Genomic DNA, 18,629 nt, shown 5'->3' on the forward strand with positions numbered 1-18,629 from the left:
AGTGGGCTGTTAAAGCATGCACAAGGACATTCCTCCCCAAACCCCCAAAGAGCTTAAACAATCTTCACTCTGTCAATAAAGAACAGGAATGTTCTTCGAAAGCACAAGATGAGTTTGCTACGGTAAGATTTTTATACTGTGCTAATAACTTCATGAATGAGCCAACTAGATTCACTACATCCAATTTGGGCTTCAAATATTCAATATATTCCTGGCAACAACTCTGCTATGCATAGGAGCTCCTACTCCAGCAGATATTAGTTCCAGTTGTAATTTTAAAAAGTAATTCATTAAAATGCTGTCATGGTATGATAACAATGTTTTTAATAACCTGTAAATCATTTAAATGCCTACATTCTTTTGAAATTCAGGAAGATTTAACTACTGCCCATACTACACAGGGCTGGCCAAAACACTGACAGAAGAGCTACTCTATACTCCAGATCAATTCTCTTCTCCAGTCAGCCTTAAGAGCTCATTGCTAATATTATCTTTGGGACTACATGAGATTTTAGAAGTGAACACAAGAGAGGCACTTTTCAGAGGCACACTGGAAAACAGTTTGGTTCCTTCCAACGGGCACTGAAGCAAAACTCTCTATACATCAGTGAACTATCAACCACAGCAAAGCTTTTGCAGCAACTTTAAGATTTGGGAAAGCAAGGGAAAAGGATGACCACTTTTCTGTATCATCCAATTTCCATGAGAAAGAGTTGACAAGTTCAGTGGTCTGAGCCTGGAGAAAAAAGGGAGAGTGAACACCAACTCCTTGCCAGCCATGAGTAACTGGGACACAGGGATATTCACACGGGCAGGGAGAGCAGATGTGGCAAACTAGCTTTTTAAACCATTTGGAAACAAATTGTGACTTCAAGCAGCAAGTCTGATTTAAACAACTGCAATCTTGCACTATCAGGATTATCTGTTCAATGTTTAGAATAATTCTCATGTTTCAAAACAAACTTACAATTTATTTTATGTTTCAATCTTTCTCCCTTTGTGGAAGATATTTCTATCAAAAATAAAACATTTCCAAAACTGTCTTCCAGTTAATGAAGTCTTTGTGCATCAAGCAAAAGGTACTTCCTTTTGGAAGGAAAGTGTGAAGAACAGGAGATTAAACCCACTACATTAAAGTGGATCGAAAGCCCATCAGCACAGTAAAGAGAAGCTTACATCTCACTTATATTTTCTCCATGCACTCACAGCACAGTTCTAACTTCAGTTCAATGTAAATAACACTGTTTTCATATACTTGTATTTCTTGTATCTAAAACATTAACCAGATTTCAAAGTTAACCTGGAATTGGTGCTGCACACGTAGACAGCAAATTAAAATGGTTTCTCATCAAGTCATCAAGCTTAAATACAGATGACCTAATGTAACTGGTGATGTTCAAAACCAGAGGTGATGATAAGTCTGACTAATGAACAGTGCAGTAACAAGGATCACTGTATCACATGCTGAGGAAAAACTGCTGCTTAAACTTATCTTAGGTGGCATTAACTATTACTGCAAGCCAGAGTCTGGCATAAATACATATTTAGAGAGCATCAGCTTTTTCTACCCAGCCATGAGGCACTGAAATCTAAGAGAGGAGCCTCAGCTTGTTACACTGTGCTATAAACATACTTCCAGCAGTCTGGATACTGTACCAAAATAAACAGAGGCATTAAAAGCAGTTCTCCAGTATTTTTAAAGGGGCCCAGGAAGGACAGTCAATTTGGTTTATGCACAATGTGTTACTGTTTGGCTTTATTTCTAAATTAGGGGGGGAAAAAAACCTGGTAGACCAGAGCAAGTACTAGAAGATGGGCACCAGCCGCCTCTGTTCTGGGCACGGCAAAACACATTGCTGTCACACTACCAAGTTTAATGCATAACAGTGACATCTCTTGACAGGTGTAGTATGAGCAAAGGCAACTATGATGGAGTGCTTCAGGATAAGAAAAGAGAAAACTGCAAACTGGGCTGAAGCTTTAGTGTTTCTGCTCTGGAAACTTCATTCCTCACACAGCTTCTGACCTAGTCACTTTTCCCGACATTGACAGAAGATGATTTATTTCTCCTTGTCTCTTACTATGTACTCTCCAATAACAGGGTACAGCTGCCAAAGTTACCCAAACAGATCCCTGTAAAACTGTGGTAAATGCTTCACATTTTCTCCTTCTACTACATGAATGTTAATGTGGGCAGTTTCCACATCTTAAACCTTTTCTAGTCCCCAGAGAAGAGGCAGCTATTCTCTGGAAAGTTTCCTCTAAAAATCTCAGCCCTGTAACCAAACCCTAGCATTTAAAAGGGGTTAAAACTAACCAAATCAAGTTTTCTGTGGGATTAGCAGGAGGGACAAGGCTTTTCAGCAGCCAGTCAGCAGCAATGCAGTTGGCTGGTGAGGCTACACAGAATTACCTGCTGCCAGCCCCAGGTGTGGGGATGTTTGCAGCCACAGCCTCCCACCAGTGAACTCTCTTCACCAGCAGCTCGCAGAGTACAAGAACTGACGGACTTTGTGTCCCGTGCTTGAATAAAACCCTCAGCTCATGACAGAGAAGCTACAGCAGAACACGCAAATGGAGGATCCTCAAGTCACAGCTGAAGAAGCCACATTAACGTGACTCACAGAATCACAATGGAAATTCTGAGGAATTTCATTAATCAGAGTGAGCCATTGCTGCACTCTGACATTCAGCAATTTTCCTGAAGAGAGGTTGTTAAGCACTACTAAAAAGCAAGTAGTTTATAGGCAGGAAAAATAGGCAAATCTGTTTTCCTCCCAACTTGTTTGACTGACCTTGTGGTACAGGTGGGACGATGAAGGTCAAAACCGCATTTTTTTGGTAAGTCTCCTTCTCCTGTATGTAAAGACTCATATAAATGTAGAACTGCTGGAACATCTACCTAGAAATGTTTCCTCTTTGGGGTTTGGGTGCCTGTGCCCAGACGCTGAGGGCTGCTGTGAGGGGAGCCCTTAGCAAGGCTGCAGCACCTCGGGAAAGGGCAAAACCTGCACGGAGTGAGGGGAAAAGTCTGAGGAATGTCCCTCGAGTGAGGGGAAAAGTCTGAGGAATGTCCCTGGGAGTAGGCTGTGGATTCCCTGGCAGCCATCGTGGAGCAAATCCACACTGCAGCCTGCGGAGGAGCCCATGCTGGAGCAGAGGGTATTTCCTGAGGGAATGTGGCTGCGGAGAGGAACGGCAGCCATGGAGAGCCCACACTGAAGCAACAGAGAGGGGCTGAAATGGACTGACCACAGCCCACATTCCCCCTCCCTTTGGCCCTGCTCAGGGGGCAGGAAGAGGTGGAGGAGTTGGGAATAGAGGAATGAAGCTGAGCTTGCAAAAAAAAAAGAGGTAAGGGGGGAAGGTGTTTGGGTTTTATCTTTGCTTTTCACCGTCCAAATGTATTTTAATTGGCAGTAAATTAATTTTCCCTGAGTTGAGTTTGTTTTGTCTCCGATGGTAACTGGTAAGTGATGTGCCTGTCTTTATCTCAACCCCCGAGGTTTTTCATCCCATTTTCCCCCCTGTCCTGTGAGGGGAAGAATGCCAGAGCGGCTGGGTGGGCATCCAGCCAGCCAAGGTCATCCGGGAAGGGCAGGGCAGAGGGAGAGCTCTGAACGGGAATTCTGCTCCATGCTGGGCTGCGAACAGCATGAAGCACTTACACAGCACTAACAGTCTGTAGCGATGGCTCCAGCACCTGGAACAGCCTCCCTGCACAGAATATTTCCAGATATAGCATCTGTAGCTATGAACCAGCAATTCAATAGGAAACATAAGCAAGGGTGCATTTAAACTGCTGTCAACACTAGCTCTGATCTTTCATCCTGACATTCACTACCATCAAAATCCAAGACTGAAGGAATGGATGGAGGAGTGACAGGTCTCACACAGAGCACTGAGGAAACAACAGCAAAAAAAAGAAAAAAAGATAAAAAGAAAAAAATAATAAAAAAACTATGCTTCAAAGCAAAAAGACAAGAAAAAAGATGATTTCATCAACAATCAGCCAGCCAGATTTTATTAATCCTGACTGTACTTGCAGGGTCTCCAAAAGACTACAGATTAGTGTCCTCCTTATGTAATTACTGCCAATCACCTCTTTGAGCCAGAAATACCAGACAGAAAGCAGTCTTACAGAAAAAAAAAATTAAAAAGGGGAAAAAATTCATCTTGTTAGCTTTAGATTCAATAAGATACTGGACTTAATGAGAATTCAGGGAAAGGAGATAAGAATCGAGGAGAAAAAGTAAAAAGATAAAAGGGCAAAACCCCAGCATTTGTTTTGAAGACTATTTATTTAAAATTGCTGCTGACCATAAAATGAACAAAAGTAACAGGAAAAAAATATTGCCATATCTAAGTGCCATGTTTCCGTGATAATATGGAACAGCATCATATGCTGCAATAAAATGTTTAGGCTGATCATTTCTTGTCTTTTTTGGCACTCTGCTGACACACTTTTAAAAGTGTTAATTAAAAAAAGAATCAAATCAACACTACAAATTGGATGGATTTGTGCCCTACAAACAGTCTCTTCTGACCAGTAATTTGTGGAGCTGGGGCTCAGCCAACTTCCAATGAATCTGTGGAGAGTTTCCAGCAAACTGTCATCACAGCAGGATGCAGTTCTTGATAGGGTGATCATACATGGCAAGTGAAGTGATGCTGAACTGTCACTAAACAAGTCTATTTTACTGTGCCTGAACCTTCCTTTAAGGCTCACCCAAAAATGGAGATTGACAGTTTATATCCAGATATACATTTATACCGTAATGCACCTAAAACCCCGTGGTATCCTCATGGAAACAAGATTTTTGGATGATTGTCACGTTGTGGGAGAACAACAAAGAACGCTGGACCAGCCACAGCTCTAGAACACAAACACTTTTTTATATTTATAAATCAAATAGGCCATGACAAGAGACCTGAACATGCAGTACTTTCCCCTTAGGGGTTCTGACTTATTTCCTTTCTATCTTCTTTAGTTTGAAATAGAGAATTTCAGATTTCATATACATGAGAGGATTTTAGGTGTGCCTAGTGCAGCCCTCATACTGTATTCATCTATTGCTAATATTTTTAGAAGGCTATTTCCAAGATACAGGTAAATAAGTACAAAAGGAAAACTAATCTGCATGTAGAATACTAACAGTAATTTGCAAATTCAGTGTAGATGTATTGACTTCTGACAGGTTTCTGCTTTCTGAACACGGACCCAGTCAAGGCTAGGCAAATACAGAGTAAGAATCAGCAGTCTAAGTCTCCCTTGATGTACCTTCTCTCCAGTACCCTTCAAAATATCACAGGTAATGTCAGGAAACTGATAGTGAAGTGTTTGTGTACTCTTGCAGAAGTGTTTGTGTACTCTTGGAGAAAAGACAAAATTTCTTCTGTGTTACCATCTTGGAAATCAGAATATCCCTTCTCACCCTGCAACTTCTTCCTTAGATACATAAGATGGGGGGGGGGGGGGGAATGAAAGAAATCCTTGCCTACTGCACAATAATTCATAATAACACTATTTTATACTCCCTGTCTTTCCATCCTGCCCCCTACCACTTAAATGGGTGCAGACTGTAAATTGTCTGAAATATCTTCTAAAAGAGATAATTTAGCTTAAATCACTGCTTTCTGAACTCAGAAAAACAAAAAGAGCAAACAATACATTTTTAAGACTGTCACCCTACAGAAGAAGCAGATGTAAGAGGACTGACTTTGAGAGGGTGAGCTCAGTATTTCCTGAAATTTAGAAAGACTTTAGAAAACAAAGGAGTGAAGAGAAGCATCTGAAAACTAGCAGCCACTGGAAAAGCTGATGGGAATGTGTTCAGCTATCTGTTGATGGGACTGAGAAGGCACAGGTATAAAGCAATATTGCATATTTTGCATTCTGAATCACTTTGCCAAATTAACTGTTAGGCTGCAATCTTTCTTCCACCTCTGCCCTTCAAGCAAAGCATTTGTCCCAATTAAGGCTTTAACCAAAATGATTCAGACGTTTCCAAGAGGAAGCTGAAGAATGCTATTCTTTTCTCCTGTTGAAAAGCTCATCACTTCAGAGTCACAGAACAGGATCTTGTCCTTGGGCCACAGACAGTCATCTTTCAGAATGGTAAGGCTCAGGACACCTGCATGATAAAGGCAGCTGAAGGAACACAATCAGCCAAGCCAGCAGGACCAAGAGCCCTCCAAGGGATCTAAACCAAGTGTGCAGTCCCTTGGATACCTTGAAGTAATCACTTTGCAGTGAGATTTTAATGGGCAGGTCAGGAGATCAGATTCAGGTTCTAGCTTTAGATGGCTTCATCCCATCTCAGTAATTCTTACACAGCTTCATCAGGTTATTTAAGCAGGCACAGTTAAGAAAGAGTAAGAAGGAAACTAAGGGGAGAGATCTGAGTTAGATGCAGCCTGTTTAATCAACTATCTCCATATAACTGTAAGCTTTTTTTTTTTTTACTAAAAAAAGAAAAGAAATGCCTTCCAAAAGAAGAGGCCACTGGGACTAAAAGAAGACAGAATGTATATTAAAGCCTCAAGTTTCCTAACTGAGGAGTTGGCAGGACTCACATGCCCAGGGGAATCAATCCCTCATCAGACATGCAAGGATCCACCCATCACACATGCATAGTATGCTGCTTTGGAGACTTACCACAACATACACAATGGCAGAAGCAGCCCAAAAGAAATGTATTTCTAGGGGAATCAAGAAAAAAACTGGGAAGAAGAGACACTTTTTTAATGATGCCAAGTCAATATTACACTCAAAATAGCCTTTTCTCATTTCCAAAACAGTTGAAGCAACAAAAATAAATAACGTCACTCTCAAAGACGCAAACAAAAGCACAAAACATATTAATCACAAAAATGCAGAATCAATGCCTCACTCCACTAAACAGGGCTCTCTTGTGTTCAGAGGAGGACAATGTAACTGGCAAATTGCTACACATCTCTTTCCCTTTTGACCAGCCAGCAACTCAGCTTACTGTTCTGGAGCAAGTAAATTCACAAAGAATTTCTTAGTGGGGAAGAAGATAGAAATGTTGGTCAGCTTCTTTGGAGAGGATGCCAAACATGTGTGAGTCACAAGAAAGACAGTGGCCCACTGAGAGCACTTACAGTTTCAATACAGAAGAGTTGTTTCATCAACCCCTAAAAGCCACCCCAGCTCAACAGATGGGATTAGATGTTGTAGGGCCTCTACTCTGGCATTTCAGAAGGTAAACAAGCAGTGTTTTGTGTATATATTGGGCAAAAGGCCTTATCCACCTGAACAGACTGACCTGGAGATCAACTGTCAAGAGAGAAAGAGAACAGCAAAAAAAAAACCAGCACAAGAGGCAGACAAGATGCAGCCAGATAAGCCCAGGAAGATCCAGAGTGATGGAAAAGACCAAACACAGGAAGTGAGAGGTCTGTTCTGTAAAGGTCTCATAGCTTAGTCCATAGCCATGCCTCTCCCGGAGAGGCAGAGTGGCTGGAAGCAGCTACTCAGGACACTTAAACCCACCATAGTTCTCCGTTTCCTTCTGCTGTGAAGTGCCTCTGAAACATAAACCATGTACTTGGGTTATGCTAAAAGTCAAGGGGCATGGCAGTGGGCTGTGACAGCAGCTGTGACACTTGGGGTCAATGCAAGTCCTGGGGTCAGATCCTACAGAGGATAACAAGGCTCATGCGGGAAATGAGAGGTGGAGAAAACATGGGTCTGGAAACCTTCTTCAGGAGCACTTTAGGGCCCAAAATTCACAACTCCCCAGCACCCACTGCCAGAAGAACTAAGAAAACCCCACCTAGATGTAAATGGAGAGATGATAGCTGGCTCAGAAGAGTACGTCTCTTATCAGATATGCATTATAAATCAAACACAGCAGGCTAGAGAAGGAATCATTAATTTTTCAGTTCTCAAACCACAGATATCATGTTTAGCTCTATCCCACTAGTCTTTGTAATACAATGCAAGAAAAATTACTTGCAAAAGTAACTAGTCATTGTGGAATCACACACAAATAAAAGTTTAAAAGACTACAATATTACCATTAAAAGCTTTAGTACATGTATCTCTATATTCATGCATTCATACAGCGTTCAAGAAACAAAACAGTCTTGCTGCATGAAGGATGGCCCAAAATGACATTAGACAGAGTAGAGACCGTAGAATTAAGCACAGCTTCAGAAGCCCTCTCTGAAAGAACGATCTCCATTGAGTCCTGGGCTGACAGGGCCTCAGCCCTGGAGTTGGCACATTTGTGCAAAACTTCCTAAGCACCCCAGCACTTCAGTTGTACAGTGCCTCTCTGCCTCAGTTTAAGAAGTAAACAGGGATTATAGCGCTGATCACCTTATTCACAAGTTACACTACTGGAGACCAGAAGGGATGGAGACTTCCTAAGAAGCAGCACAGCCTTGCCCCAGCAAAGTCTTCTCAACTCAAGCAGTAGAGAAAGCAGATGTTTTCCAACCTGTTTATTATCATCAGCCAGCCAAATTCAATGCCACATCTAAGACCTTGTATGTTATTATCATTGCGATCTATTTGTCAAATGCCATTTTCTAAAAATACACAAAGATGACACAACCAGAACCATTTCATTTCAAGGAACCAGCCCTTCCACTGTTAAAAAAGACCTGTATCTGCCTGTCCTCCTCCATTGTCCCCCAGATCCTTGAGAGCACTGCTCATACAGACTGGCTTTGATATCAAAATCAATAGATTATGTAAAATGAGAGAACATACTTAGCAGAGCTCTGCCAAGAGGAGCTGAGGTGGTCCTTGCACTTTATTTTTGATACATAACTATCTGGACGTAGATCACGTAGAAGTTTTGCTTCACAACTAAAAGAAAATATCACATTGATTCAGTGGCCACACCTAGCAAGCCCTGTTATTTTAATCCTGCATTGTCTTTGAACTGAAATTTCTGTAGCAGATATTAATTCCCTTTGTTGCTGCAGATGCTACAGCTTCCATACGATTTAGAAGTCACCTTATTAGGTTCAGTGGCTTCATATCTCCTTCTGTTTGACTTGTACTGTGTATCAGAAAGCAGCCATTTTATCCACCTCTTTTTACAGAATTCTCAAAACTCGGTCATTAAAAACATCTAGTGTGTTGATGCTCTTATTGTTCTTGCCACAAAGACTCATTAGCCACTTACACAAGATGCAGTACGTGCAAAGCCAGCTTCAAAGAGAAAAGAAAGATGTGAGACTTACGCACCACACAACAGAGAAATGAGACAATAATTTAACAAAAAACTCAATACAAAACAAGAACCTAGAGACCTACAGTTACTGGTCAAACTCACAGGTCTTGACCACATGACCACTTGACCACATGAAGATGACCATACAGACATCCTCAAGACCCTGTTCCATCATTGTGCCTTGGAATATCAGAGGATAAGCCAAGTTAACAGTGTGGTTCCATAGGGAAGCCTTGAGGTAGTGGCTCCTGAGCCCAGTGCCAGACGCAAACCCCCAGGGAGGGGGAGCTGCCCACCTACACAACTCATGGTTCCTGCTGCCTGGAGCCAGGAAACAACATCATCAAATGCTGGGGCTTGGTAAAACACAGGAGGTGGTTCAGCAAGCTGCTGACAGTAGACGAGGGTTAACCACAGCATTATTAGATCATAACACATCTGGAGAGTCTTATTGCTGGGGCAAACATTAATCTTCAGAGAAAGCTAAACATGCAAAATGAGATCTCACTGATGAGAAAGAACTGAAAGGGAGGTTGTACACAATGAAAATAAACCTAAATAACTTTTGAAAAGTTAGGCTGAAAAGGGGGAGAAGAAGTATTTTTCCATAAAAAATACCTGCCTCTCCTAGGCAACTGGGATCAGAGTAAGTGGAAAAATTATAAGCTGAACTTTTCCATTTTGAAGCATTTCTGTGATTGACCCAAGTTTCAATTAAAACGATGCTTGTTTATAGAAATGTCCAAGCTCTCCTTATTCCCAGAACTGTACTTAAATTGTGTTGATATAGATATTACATTACATTATTTCCCTGAAGACATGAATAAGAGCTAATGTAAATGCCAATTTAGTTTTAAGAATCCTGGGAGAGTAACGCTTTGTCTGGCTTTATTTATGAAGGCCCTTATATATTTAAGCAGTCTGTAGTTTGCTTTGTTGGGCTCCAACTTAAGTAATTTGTTAATTTAAGAATATTCTGTGATTAGTTCAGTCTGAGTGTGTACCAAGGTTTTCTGGAGAGTAGTCATTTCATGGTGCACATGCACACTGGAAACAGCTACTTTGGTGTTTAGATTTCAAATTCAAGAGATACTTTTCCTGCACCTGGCTCCACTGTCTTTTGTTGCTGGATGATCTCAACACGCGGCAGCAGAGCACAGGTATTTCATAAGGATTTCACATTTGAAGTGCACAAATGCTGTGTTTACAATTTCACAGAGAACCATGGTAACCACTGCAATATCTAAATATGGGTTACTGTACAGTTTATTCCATAATATCCATCCTGAGAAAAACAAAGAATCAAGTACCCACTAATGTTTGCACAATACGTTTTAGAGCGTAGAATTTTAGGCACTTTGGACAGCTTTGAAGCAAGTCTAGCTAAATTGCATTAGTAATTGAAAAAAACCAATCAGTGACTAATTAAATCCTCTTTCTGGAAACAGACTACTGGCTGAAGATTTATGTAGTAGACACTACACTGTGGTGTACTCATTGGAATTAATTTTTCCAATCACCAAGCTAGGATCCCTAAAATTGCTTCTCCATGGTAAAATAAGATCAAGGCTGGGTAGGTTTTTCCAATCTATGATATTCTTTGCAAAAGAACAATACAGCATTTCCATTAAAAACTGCAGCATTTCTGTCTCAACCTCCATGCCTCTTCCTCTCAATTTCATTAGCTGCTCCCAGTGACAAATGATCAACTAATAGTAGCTCTGTAACAGTGCAGCCAAATTGAACATTACTCTTGGATTATAGAGAAATGAGTGTTGTATCTACTGGCTTGAATCAAAGGACAGTAAATCAGTGTTCCACTTCTGCACTGATTACACAAGTGTAGCTCGTGTAGTTTTTACAATACTTCCCCCCCACTCCAGTTCGCATCTCCTTCATGCTCTAAACTGGCTTGCACCACTTTATTGCTGTATTCCAGGCATCTTCCATGGCAAAACTCATGGTTTCCCTTTGTTGGCCTTGAAAAGTTTCCTTGTAGCTTATACACTAAGTAAGCACAGAAAACTTGTTCCAGGTCATCTCCCACAGGTCCCACAGAGATCCCCACACCACAGGGCCCTACAGCTGATTTCAGCTGAGAAGCGCGTGATAGCAGAGTAAGTTGTTTACACAATAATGTTATGTGTATAATTAGCAACTGTCCCAGGTAATGAACTTCAAAAATCAGATCTCTAAGGTCACCACATGTATTTATCTCTCAATTTAAGTTTTGTGTTTTCGGCAGTAACATTTCTTAGTTGACGTTACTAACAAATCAATTGAGCTTGAACAATCTTGTAGAGATTGTTTCTATTTATAAAAGGATACACATGTGGCATACTTGGACAAACAAGGACAGTATTTAAATTAGCATCTTGAAAAGGACTTCAGACAAAAAAAAAGAAAAATTGCTTGTATATTCTTGTACAAAGGCTGAGAGGCCCACCCTGATCTAATTGAGACACTCTCATTCCTATTTCCATATGACCTTAAACTCTGCTTATTAGGAAAAATAGAAAGGAGGTTGCTACTGGCATAAATCACACACTGTCTACAGCTGTAGCCCGTGTACAGCAATAACTTCCACTACAGTAGCTCTTCTGCCTTTTTCAAACTGGATCTACAGTGAGCACTGAAATGCCACTGCAGAGGCTGCAGAAAGCTCTGCATCCACAGCTGAACACGTGTAGCCATTTACTGCCTTCCACAAACACGATTCTGCTTTTTACTTTCTCAAACTACAGGGAAAAAAAAATATTCCCATTGATAATAAGTACCAGGTTTTGTTCTAAAGGAATGAATTTTAATAGCTTTCAGAAATGTCCTGTATTGACAACTTTGCTGTTCCCCTTGGAAGCAAGATCATAAAATCAGCTAGTTAAAAACGGTAAAATGGAGGCTTCTTATAGCATTAAAAACAAAACAAAGCAAAAACTTTTCACACTTCAGTTAAACATATTTTCCTGTTGAGATTGCCCATCTTATCCTGCATGACAAGGTTGTCTAGATTCTATTTCCAAAAATTTTATAGCAAGATGAAACTGCCATGGTTTAAAAGGACATTTCTTTGTCATAACAAAAGAAAATATTTTTCAGAAGCTTACAGACATGACAACTGAGATGACTGAGGTTAACCAGGCAAGCGTTACCTCTTCTGGATTGCAGGTAGAGTGGACAGGAAAAGCCTGCCATTAAAGATGCATTTAACATGGAAAATGTTAAAGTATCTCAGGAGGCCAAACTGCACTGCTTGAAATCAGTATGTGACTGAAGTCAGTTTTAAAATTCACCTGAATAAACTGATCCACACTTTTTTTGCACATTCTTCTTCCCCTGTATAGTGTCACCTGCATGGCTGTCAGTGAAGCTGCTCCCTACCAGTTCCAGCGATTTCTCAGTTTGGCATACAGAAAGCAAAAACATAAAAGAAAAATCAGAAACACATTAATATTCCAAGTAGTGAAGAATGGTGTGGAAAGAACATTCAAGGAGGGCGGAATTTGCTCCTTTTCATAATTAGCATTACCACTATTAAATGGACCCCTAGCATGGCTAAAAACAGACAAGGCAGAGGGGCTCTGTGCTCCAAAGTTTTCAGAATGCCAAGGATATCTGATCTGACCATCTGATTAGGATGGGGGGGGAGATGGATTGTGGAGTGGCAGTGTTTCCATGTGCTTTCACACACACCACAGCACACCTGGAACTTCTGGCATCACACAGCACAAGCAACTGCCACCAGAGCTCTCCAAATCCACAAGCAGCCTTCGGCAGGTTATTAGGCAGAAGCCAAACTGTAAGAAGGATGTAAGACCACACTCTAAGGCAAAATTCATGCTGTCCAGCAGTGTATCAAGATAAAACAATTTGAGCTACAATTTTATCTTTATTTTCTTTGTTGTGCATCTACTTCTCAGCATTCAGTTCTATTTCCTCTAGGCTGGTATAAAACACACCTGTGTTACAGATGAAGCTCCATACCATCTGTAATATACATTTCATCATTTGTTCTAACTGAAATCAGAACACTGAACTGGCAGAAGTGAGTATCTGCACAGCTGGAACTAAATACTTTAGGCAAGGAAAACATCTTTGGATACAAATCAAATTCACTAAAGCAAAGATGATCTTCTATTAGCTTGACCTTTGCTAGTGACTAAACAAACCCAAGTCAAAACAGCAGACCATATTTTTCCCTTTTTGATCTGTGAACACTAGCAAGCCATAGGAGGAAAAGATCTATCGGACAGTTCAAGAACTCTAGGTACACATTTTTTTCATTATATATAGTTCATATTATATTCATATTACATTATATTCATATTATATTTTCATTAACTACCATCCAGGATGGTTACTATACTTTTGAACTTTAAGGTGCTATTACCTGATTATTTTAAGGCTGTTCCAGTGCAGGATCAGATAACTGCAGGAAGGGGGTAGTGCCTATGATTTAAGAGGTGAATGCATCATAAGTGCATCTGGATTCATATATATCTGACTACAGAAATGCTGAGTCTTTCTAGTTCATTAAATACAGTAACATGATATACAAATGTGGGGGGAGCACAAATTTTTCTGTAAATATTCATCAATTGAAGCCAAGCTTTCCTCCCTGTTAAGGTAAATCTAGGAGCCCTGCTATGGAGCACAGTCTACCAGCCATTCTGCCTCCTTCTGCCATCTGAACAGCACAGGTTTAGCTATGTCTCTATTTTCTTTCGATCCCTACTGCAACTTCAGTTTCTCTTCTACACCAATTTATCACTCCTCAGTTTTTTCCTGAAGGTTATTGGTATTAGACTCCCTGTGCCACAGACTGCATTACAGTGCCAATTGCAGATGTCTGTGGTGTATATCTATGATTATCTCCCATTATGACTCTTAAGAACAAAGTTGTTCGCATCTTCAGTACTGACTGAATGTGTTTTCACCTTATTTGCGCTTTCACTTCACCCAGAAAATTACCCATTTTATTATCCCATTTCAAAAGATAATATACAGCAGTGTTACTACCATTATATCAAAGATGTAGTGGCACCTAGACCTTTGTTATGAATTACATGTTTCTACTGTATTTCAAAGGTGCTCAAGAAGCTGCATGCTACGGAAAATAGTCTGAAAATGGGTATTTTATCAGAAACTTCAGGCCTACAATATTCAGTGAATGATGAGCTTTTTTTTCCTTACTCAAATGAGCCACAGTTTCCCCTTAGAACCATATGCTTTCAGCTGGCTGTGTAATCTCCACACACAGGCACTGCAGCTGCAGAACTAACCCAGAAGTTCTCAGCACTAACACCTACAGTAAGTAGCCAACTTAAGCAGGTGAAGAGAGCTATTAGCTCCAGAATAATTATAGAATCATTTAGGTTGGAAATGTCCTTTTTGATCACTGATTCCAACTGTTCACAGGTGACATTCTACTTGCTGACAATTAAGCTAAATTCTCTGCTAATACTGAAGGTGCAGAACCTAAAATAAGGTGGCAAGTTCTTGAAACTCAGGGTCTTTGAATGAATACAATTAGGTTTACATCACAGCACTTGGTAGTCCAAGGCATAAGAACCCAGACTTCACTGAAATTGGTTAATATGTTATCTCTAACAAAAAGCCTTATGAGAAATACAAAGAAAAAATGATTTTGGTAGAAATAAGTTCAGGTTTGCCAGGACTGAATCACTGGATTTGTGCTATGTTAAGAAGAATTGGTTCTTCCTTCATTACACTGTTTGATTTGCTCATATAAGTAAATTAACTTAATCATTCTACACAACATTATTGATATGTTCCTTCATAATGCTTAGAGTTAACGCTTGTTTACTCTCCCACTGTGACAAATCAGACCACCTACTCAGACACTGTATTTATTACTGAAGGAACACACATGGAGTGCTAAAAGCCTGTGATAATACAAGTGCAATATTCAGTTGCTTTTCCAGGCAATAATCTTGATAGCTAAATAGTTTAGTTCCCCCTCATAAAACCAGAAGAAATACAGCAGCGATACAGTGAATCGTAAATGCTTAGCTGAGGAAAAAGAATAAAGGAGAATCTAAAATGGAATTTTCCTGAAGTATAACAGTACCACCGATCAGCACCACGATGAACTAATAGCGGACACCGTGTATTTCAAACACTCTTTATGTGCTGCTTTTTAGCAAAGGTGTTTGGAAAAAAAGTTAAAAATAAAGACCACATTGCTAAAAAGCTAACCCCGGCCTTCAAGTTCAAAGAGCTTTTCATCCAGCAGAAGATACTCATAATGTGTGGCATGAGCCCACAAACATGTCTCAGGGAGAAGCCAAGTCAGAGCCTCTGTTTTCATACGTGTTACTCAGAAATGTTTCCAGTGCCCTAAAAAGCTTATTTTTTCTATTCATTAAGTGGTTTAAAACCAGTTATTATTCAGTTTTTCCACTGCACTGAAGTTGCTCAAATCTCTGACACCCTACTGAGGTGATCTGCACCAAAAATTTGATAGAAGTCCCATCCATCTTCAGTTTCATGTGTTTATACACAGGTTACTTCATTAAGAGACACAGCAGCCTTAGAGTTTAATGACACAAATAAGGAATTAATAAATACACACGTAAATCTGCCTCTGATTAAGTTCTTGTGCTATGACAAGCAAGCATGGATTGTATCAAAAGCACCACTTAAAACAATTTTAGGCCAGTGTTTCAACTGCTGCATCTCAGAGCTCTATCCAACATCAAACGAGTTGTGCAAATCAACACACCTGAAAATTCAGGTCTATCTCAGCCTTTAATAACATATCACAACAAAAAGATCTTCAGGAGACAAAACACTGCCTGTGGAAAAAGATAAAAAATGGAAATGCTCAGGAAAGGGGAAAAAACCCACCGCCACACAAAAGAAACTAATCTCATGCATATGGTTTGCTTTGATTCCACAACAAAGATAGATTTTACTAAAACTGCTCAGCATGAAAAACAACACCAATCCCATACAAAATCATCTGAGTATTTTTGAATGGACAGGACTTCAGATTCTGCCTGACAACAGTTGCTCAATTATGTGTTACTTTTATTACACACAAGACTTGGCAGCAGCAGAGAACGTATGTCTGGGACAATCCCTAAAAAATTTACTAACACTTCAAGATACACAGGCCAAGTTACAATATGGAGAGATCCTCAAAATACTTCATTTTGCATGTAATTATTCACTGATAACAGAGGGAGCAGAGCGAAGTTTCAGACTCAGTAACAGATTAAAACCGATTGCTTCTTCCGTACCAATTGTAAAACGAACATCTCAGTTGATGTCCTGCTGCCAAAAGGATGTTTCAACAACAACTGTGTTACCAGGAAAGTCTCACATCACTAAGCAATTTGTAGCTCTACACTGGAAGTATCCTATGAAAACAAACATACAGCTTCCAAAACAACCTTAGCATAAATCCATTTCTCAAGCAGCCGGAAAAATAAATGCTGGCATTAAGGGCCCTTTTTTTTACCATTTAATATTCACCACTCCAGTGTCAACCAAGTTCATCCCAAAAGCCAACTTCTGTCCTGTGTTTGCCTATGAGCACCAAACTATAATTAGATGCCCAAATGATGAATGATAGGCTGATACTTGTACTAGCTCTTGAGGCTTGACCAGTTCTTGAAACAGTGTAATATCCTGAAAGGATTTACCCGTACTTCATATCAAATGCATTGAAAACAAGCAAGGAAAAATCAAGGCACATTAAGTCAAGAGCAAAACTCAGTGTCAAAATCTGTTCCGATTTAAGAAACTGTTAGACAAAACAACATTTACATTTTATTCTGAATTCCTACATTGACATTACCATACCAGTGACGAGCATTTTGAAACATCGAGAATCATATCACAGCCAAACCACGAAAGATAATGACACAGACACATACTCCCACTCTTATAGAGCCTTCTGCTTCCAACAGCTTCACTGAGCTAAATTAAAAAATAGCAATGGCAAAACAAGGAAAACAGAGTTCCAAAATAAGTGCGACAATAAATCTTAATATGCAATAGCCATGTTTTCATCTTCCCAAAGGCAGCTTAGTCAAAGCTCCTTTCAGAGCACAGTTTTGTAGCATCTCTGGAAACACCGACACCTCTGCAGGGAGGGTGCCGCTAAACGCACAGGGTTAGCGAGCTACAGAACTCGAGTGTATAGAAAGGGAAAGGAAACAGCCAAAGCACTACAGCACTCACATATTAATGTAACTACAGGAGATCTGCAAGCCGACAGCCACAGCTCCCTTCTGCATTTAAGGGAGAAGGGAAGGAGTGAAGAGGAAACAGGGGAAAAGTTTCCTCGTCTTTCCGTCAAGCAAATGTAAATTTGTTCATTAGCTCCTCAATCTTTCAGGAACAGTTACATAAAGATATGTAAAATCAGTAATCCTTAGAAAAGGATCCCTTCCACTTCAAAAGGCTGTGCCGGATAAACCCTGAGACACGCGAGAGATTGACGGGAGAGGCCAGCTCTTCCTCCTGAAGCACAGAGACTCCAGCCAGCTGAGACACGGGCTGGATCCACGCCTGTCGGCACCGCGGAGGCTGGGGCTGCATTTCCCTCCCGTACACCAGCCCTGCACAGACGGGCAGAGGGGCTGCGGGGCTCTGGCATCTCTGATGCACACAGCCGGCAGCTGCGGGAGGCTGATGGGGTTTTACGTGCCATGAAATGGTGGATCTGTCAGGCACATTTTATGATAGGGAGAGATCGTGAGCCTCTGCAAACCAAAGCCGGGCAGGGATAGCAAGAGGCAGGCGGGGAGCGGGACCAGCAGAGGCAGGCCTGGAGGACTGTCAAGCCCAGCCGCCTCCCCCCGCCGGGCCGGGTGGCCCCAGCCCGGGCCCCCCCTCCGCCAGAGCGGTACTTACGTGAAAACAAAAAATAAAGTAGTCGAACCCACTAATAAGGCAGCTGCTGTGGAGACCGGGATGTATTTAGTAGGTTTAAACCTCTTTCCAGTGCTGCTGGGCATCCTGTAGTTTACACATCACTATGTAAATCCAACCCGAGAGGAGGGAGCCGGGAGGATGCGGGTCCCTCCGGCGCGGGGAGAGCGGGACCCGGGCGGCTGGGAGGGACGGGAGAGGGACGGGAGCAGCTGACCTCCAGCACAGGAAATCCCACCCACACCGCCCAGCCCACTCGGCTGATGTCAACCAGCCCCTTAAGGTAGCGCTGCGGGGAGATGGGAGCGGGGCGCGCAGGCAGCGCAGCCCCGCGGAAGGGCGGCCGGTGCGGGCAGTGACGGCCCCGGGGCGGCCGAGCCATCGCCGCTCGGGCCTCCCGCAGCGGGGCAGCCCTTGCGGACAGTGGTGTCTAGGTCTATCCTCTCTACAAGAAGCCCCCCCCCCCTCCTCCCCCGAAAAGAAAAATGGCAATGAACTGAGCTCCACAGGGCGCTG

The 18,629-nt window shown here is 41.4% G+C and overlaps 1 protein-coding gene across 2 annotated transcripts in view; it reads right to left on the minus strand.

The window, feature by feature from the left end:
• The window catches only part of ZDHHC8 (zDHHC palmitoyltransferase 8), a gene marked incomplete at its 5' end in the record, with an annotated part of 111,404 nt that extends 93,205 nt beyond the window's left edge, over positions 1 to 18,199 (minus strand). For both annotated transcript variants that reach the window (XR_014226940.1, XM_082293667.1), the window contains one exon: positions 18,096 to 18,199. Coding sequence is in view for 1 of the 2 variants with exons in the window: in XM_082293667.1 (XP_082149793.1) it covers positions 18,096 to 18,199 (104 nt within the window). The remainder of the gene's footprint in view (positions 1 to 18,095) is intronic.
• Positions 18,200 to 18,629: the final 430 nt, after the last annotated feature.

The sequence above is a fragment of the Coloeus monedula genome, assembly GCF_965178545.1.
Source record: "Coloeus monedula genome assembly, chromosome: 18".
In the NCBI taxonomy this organism is placed as follows: domain Eukaryota; kingdom Metazoa; phylum Chordata; class Aves; order Passeriformes; family Corvidae; genus Coloeus; species Coloeus monedula.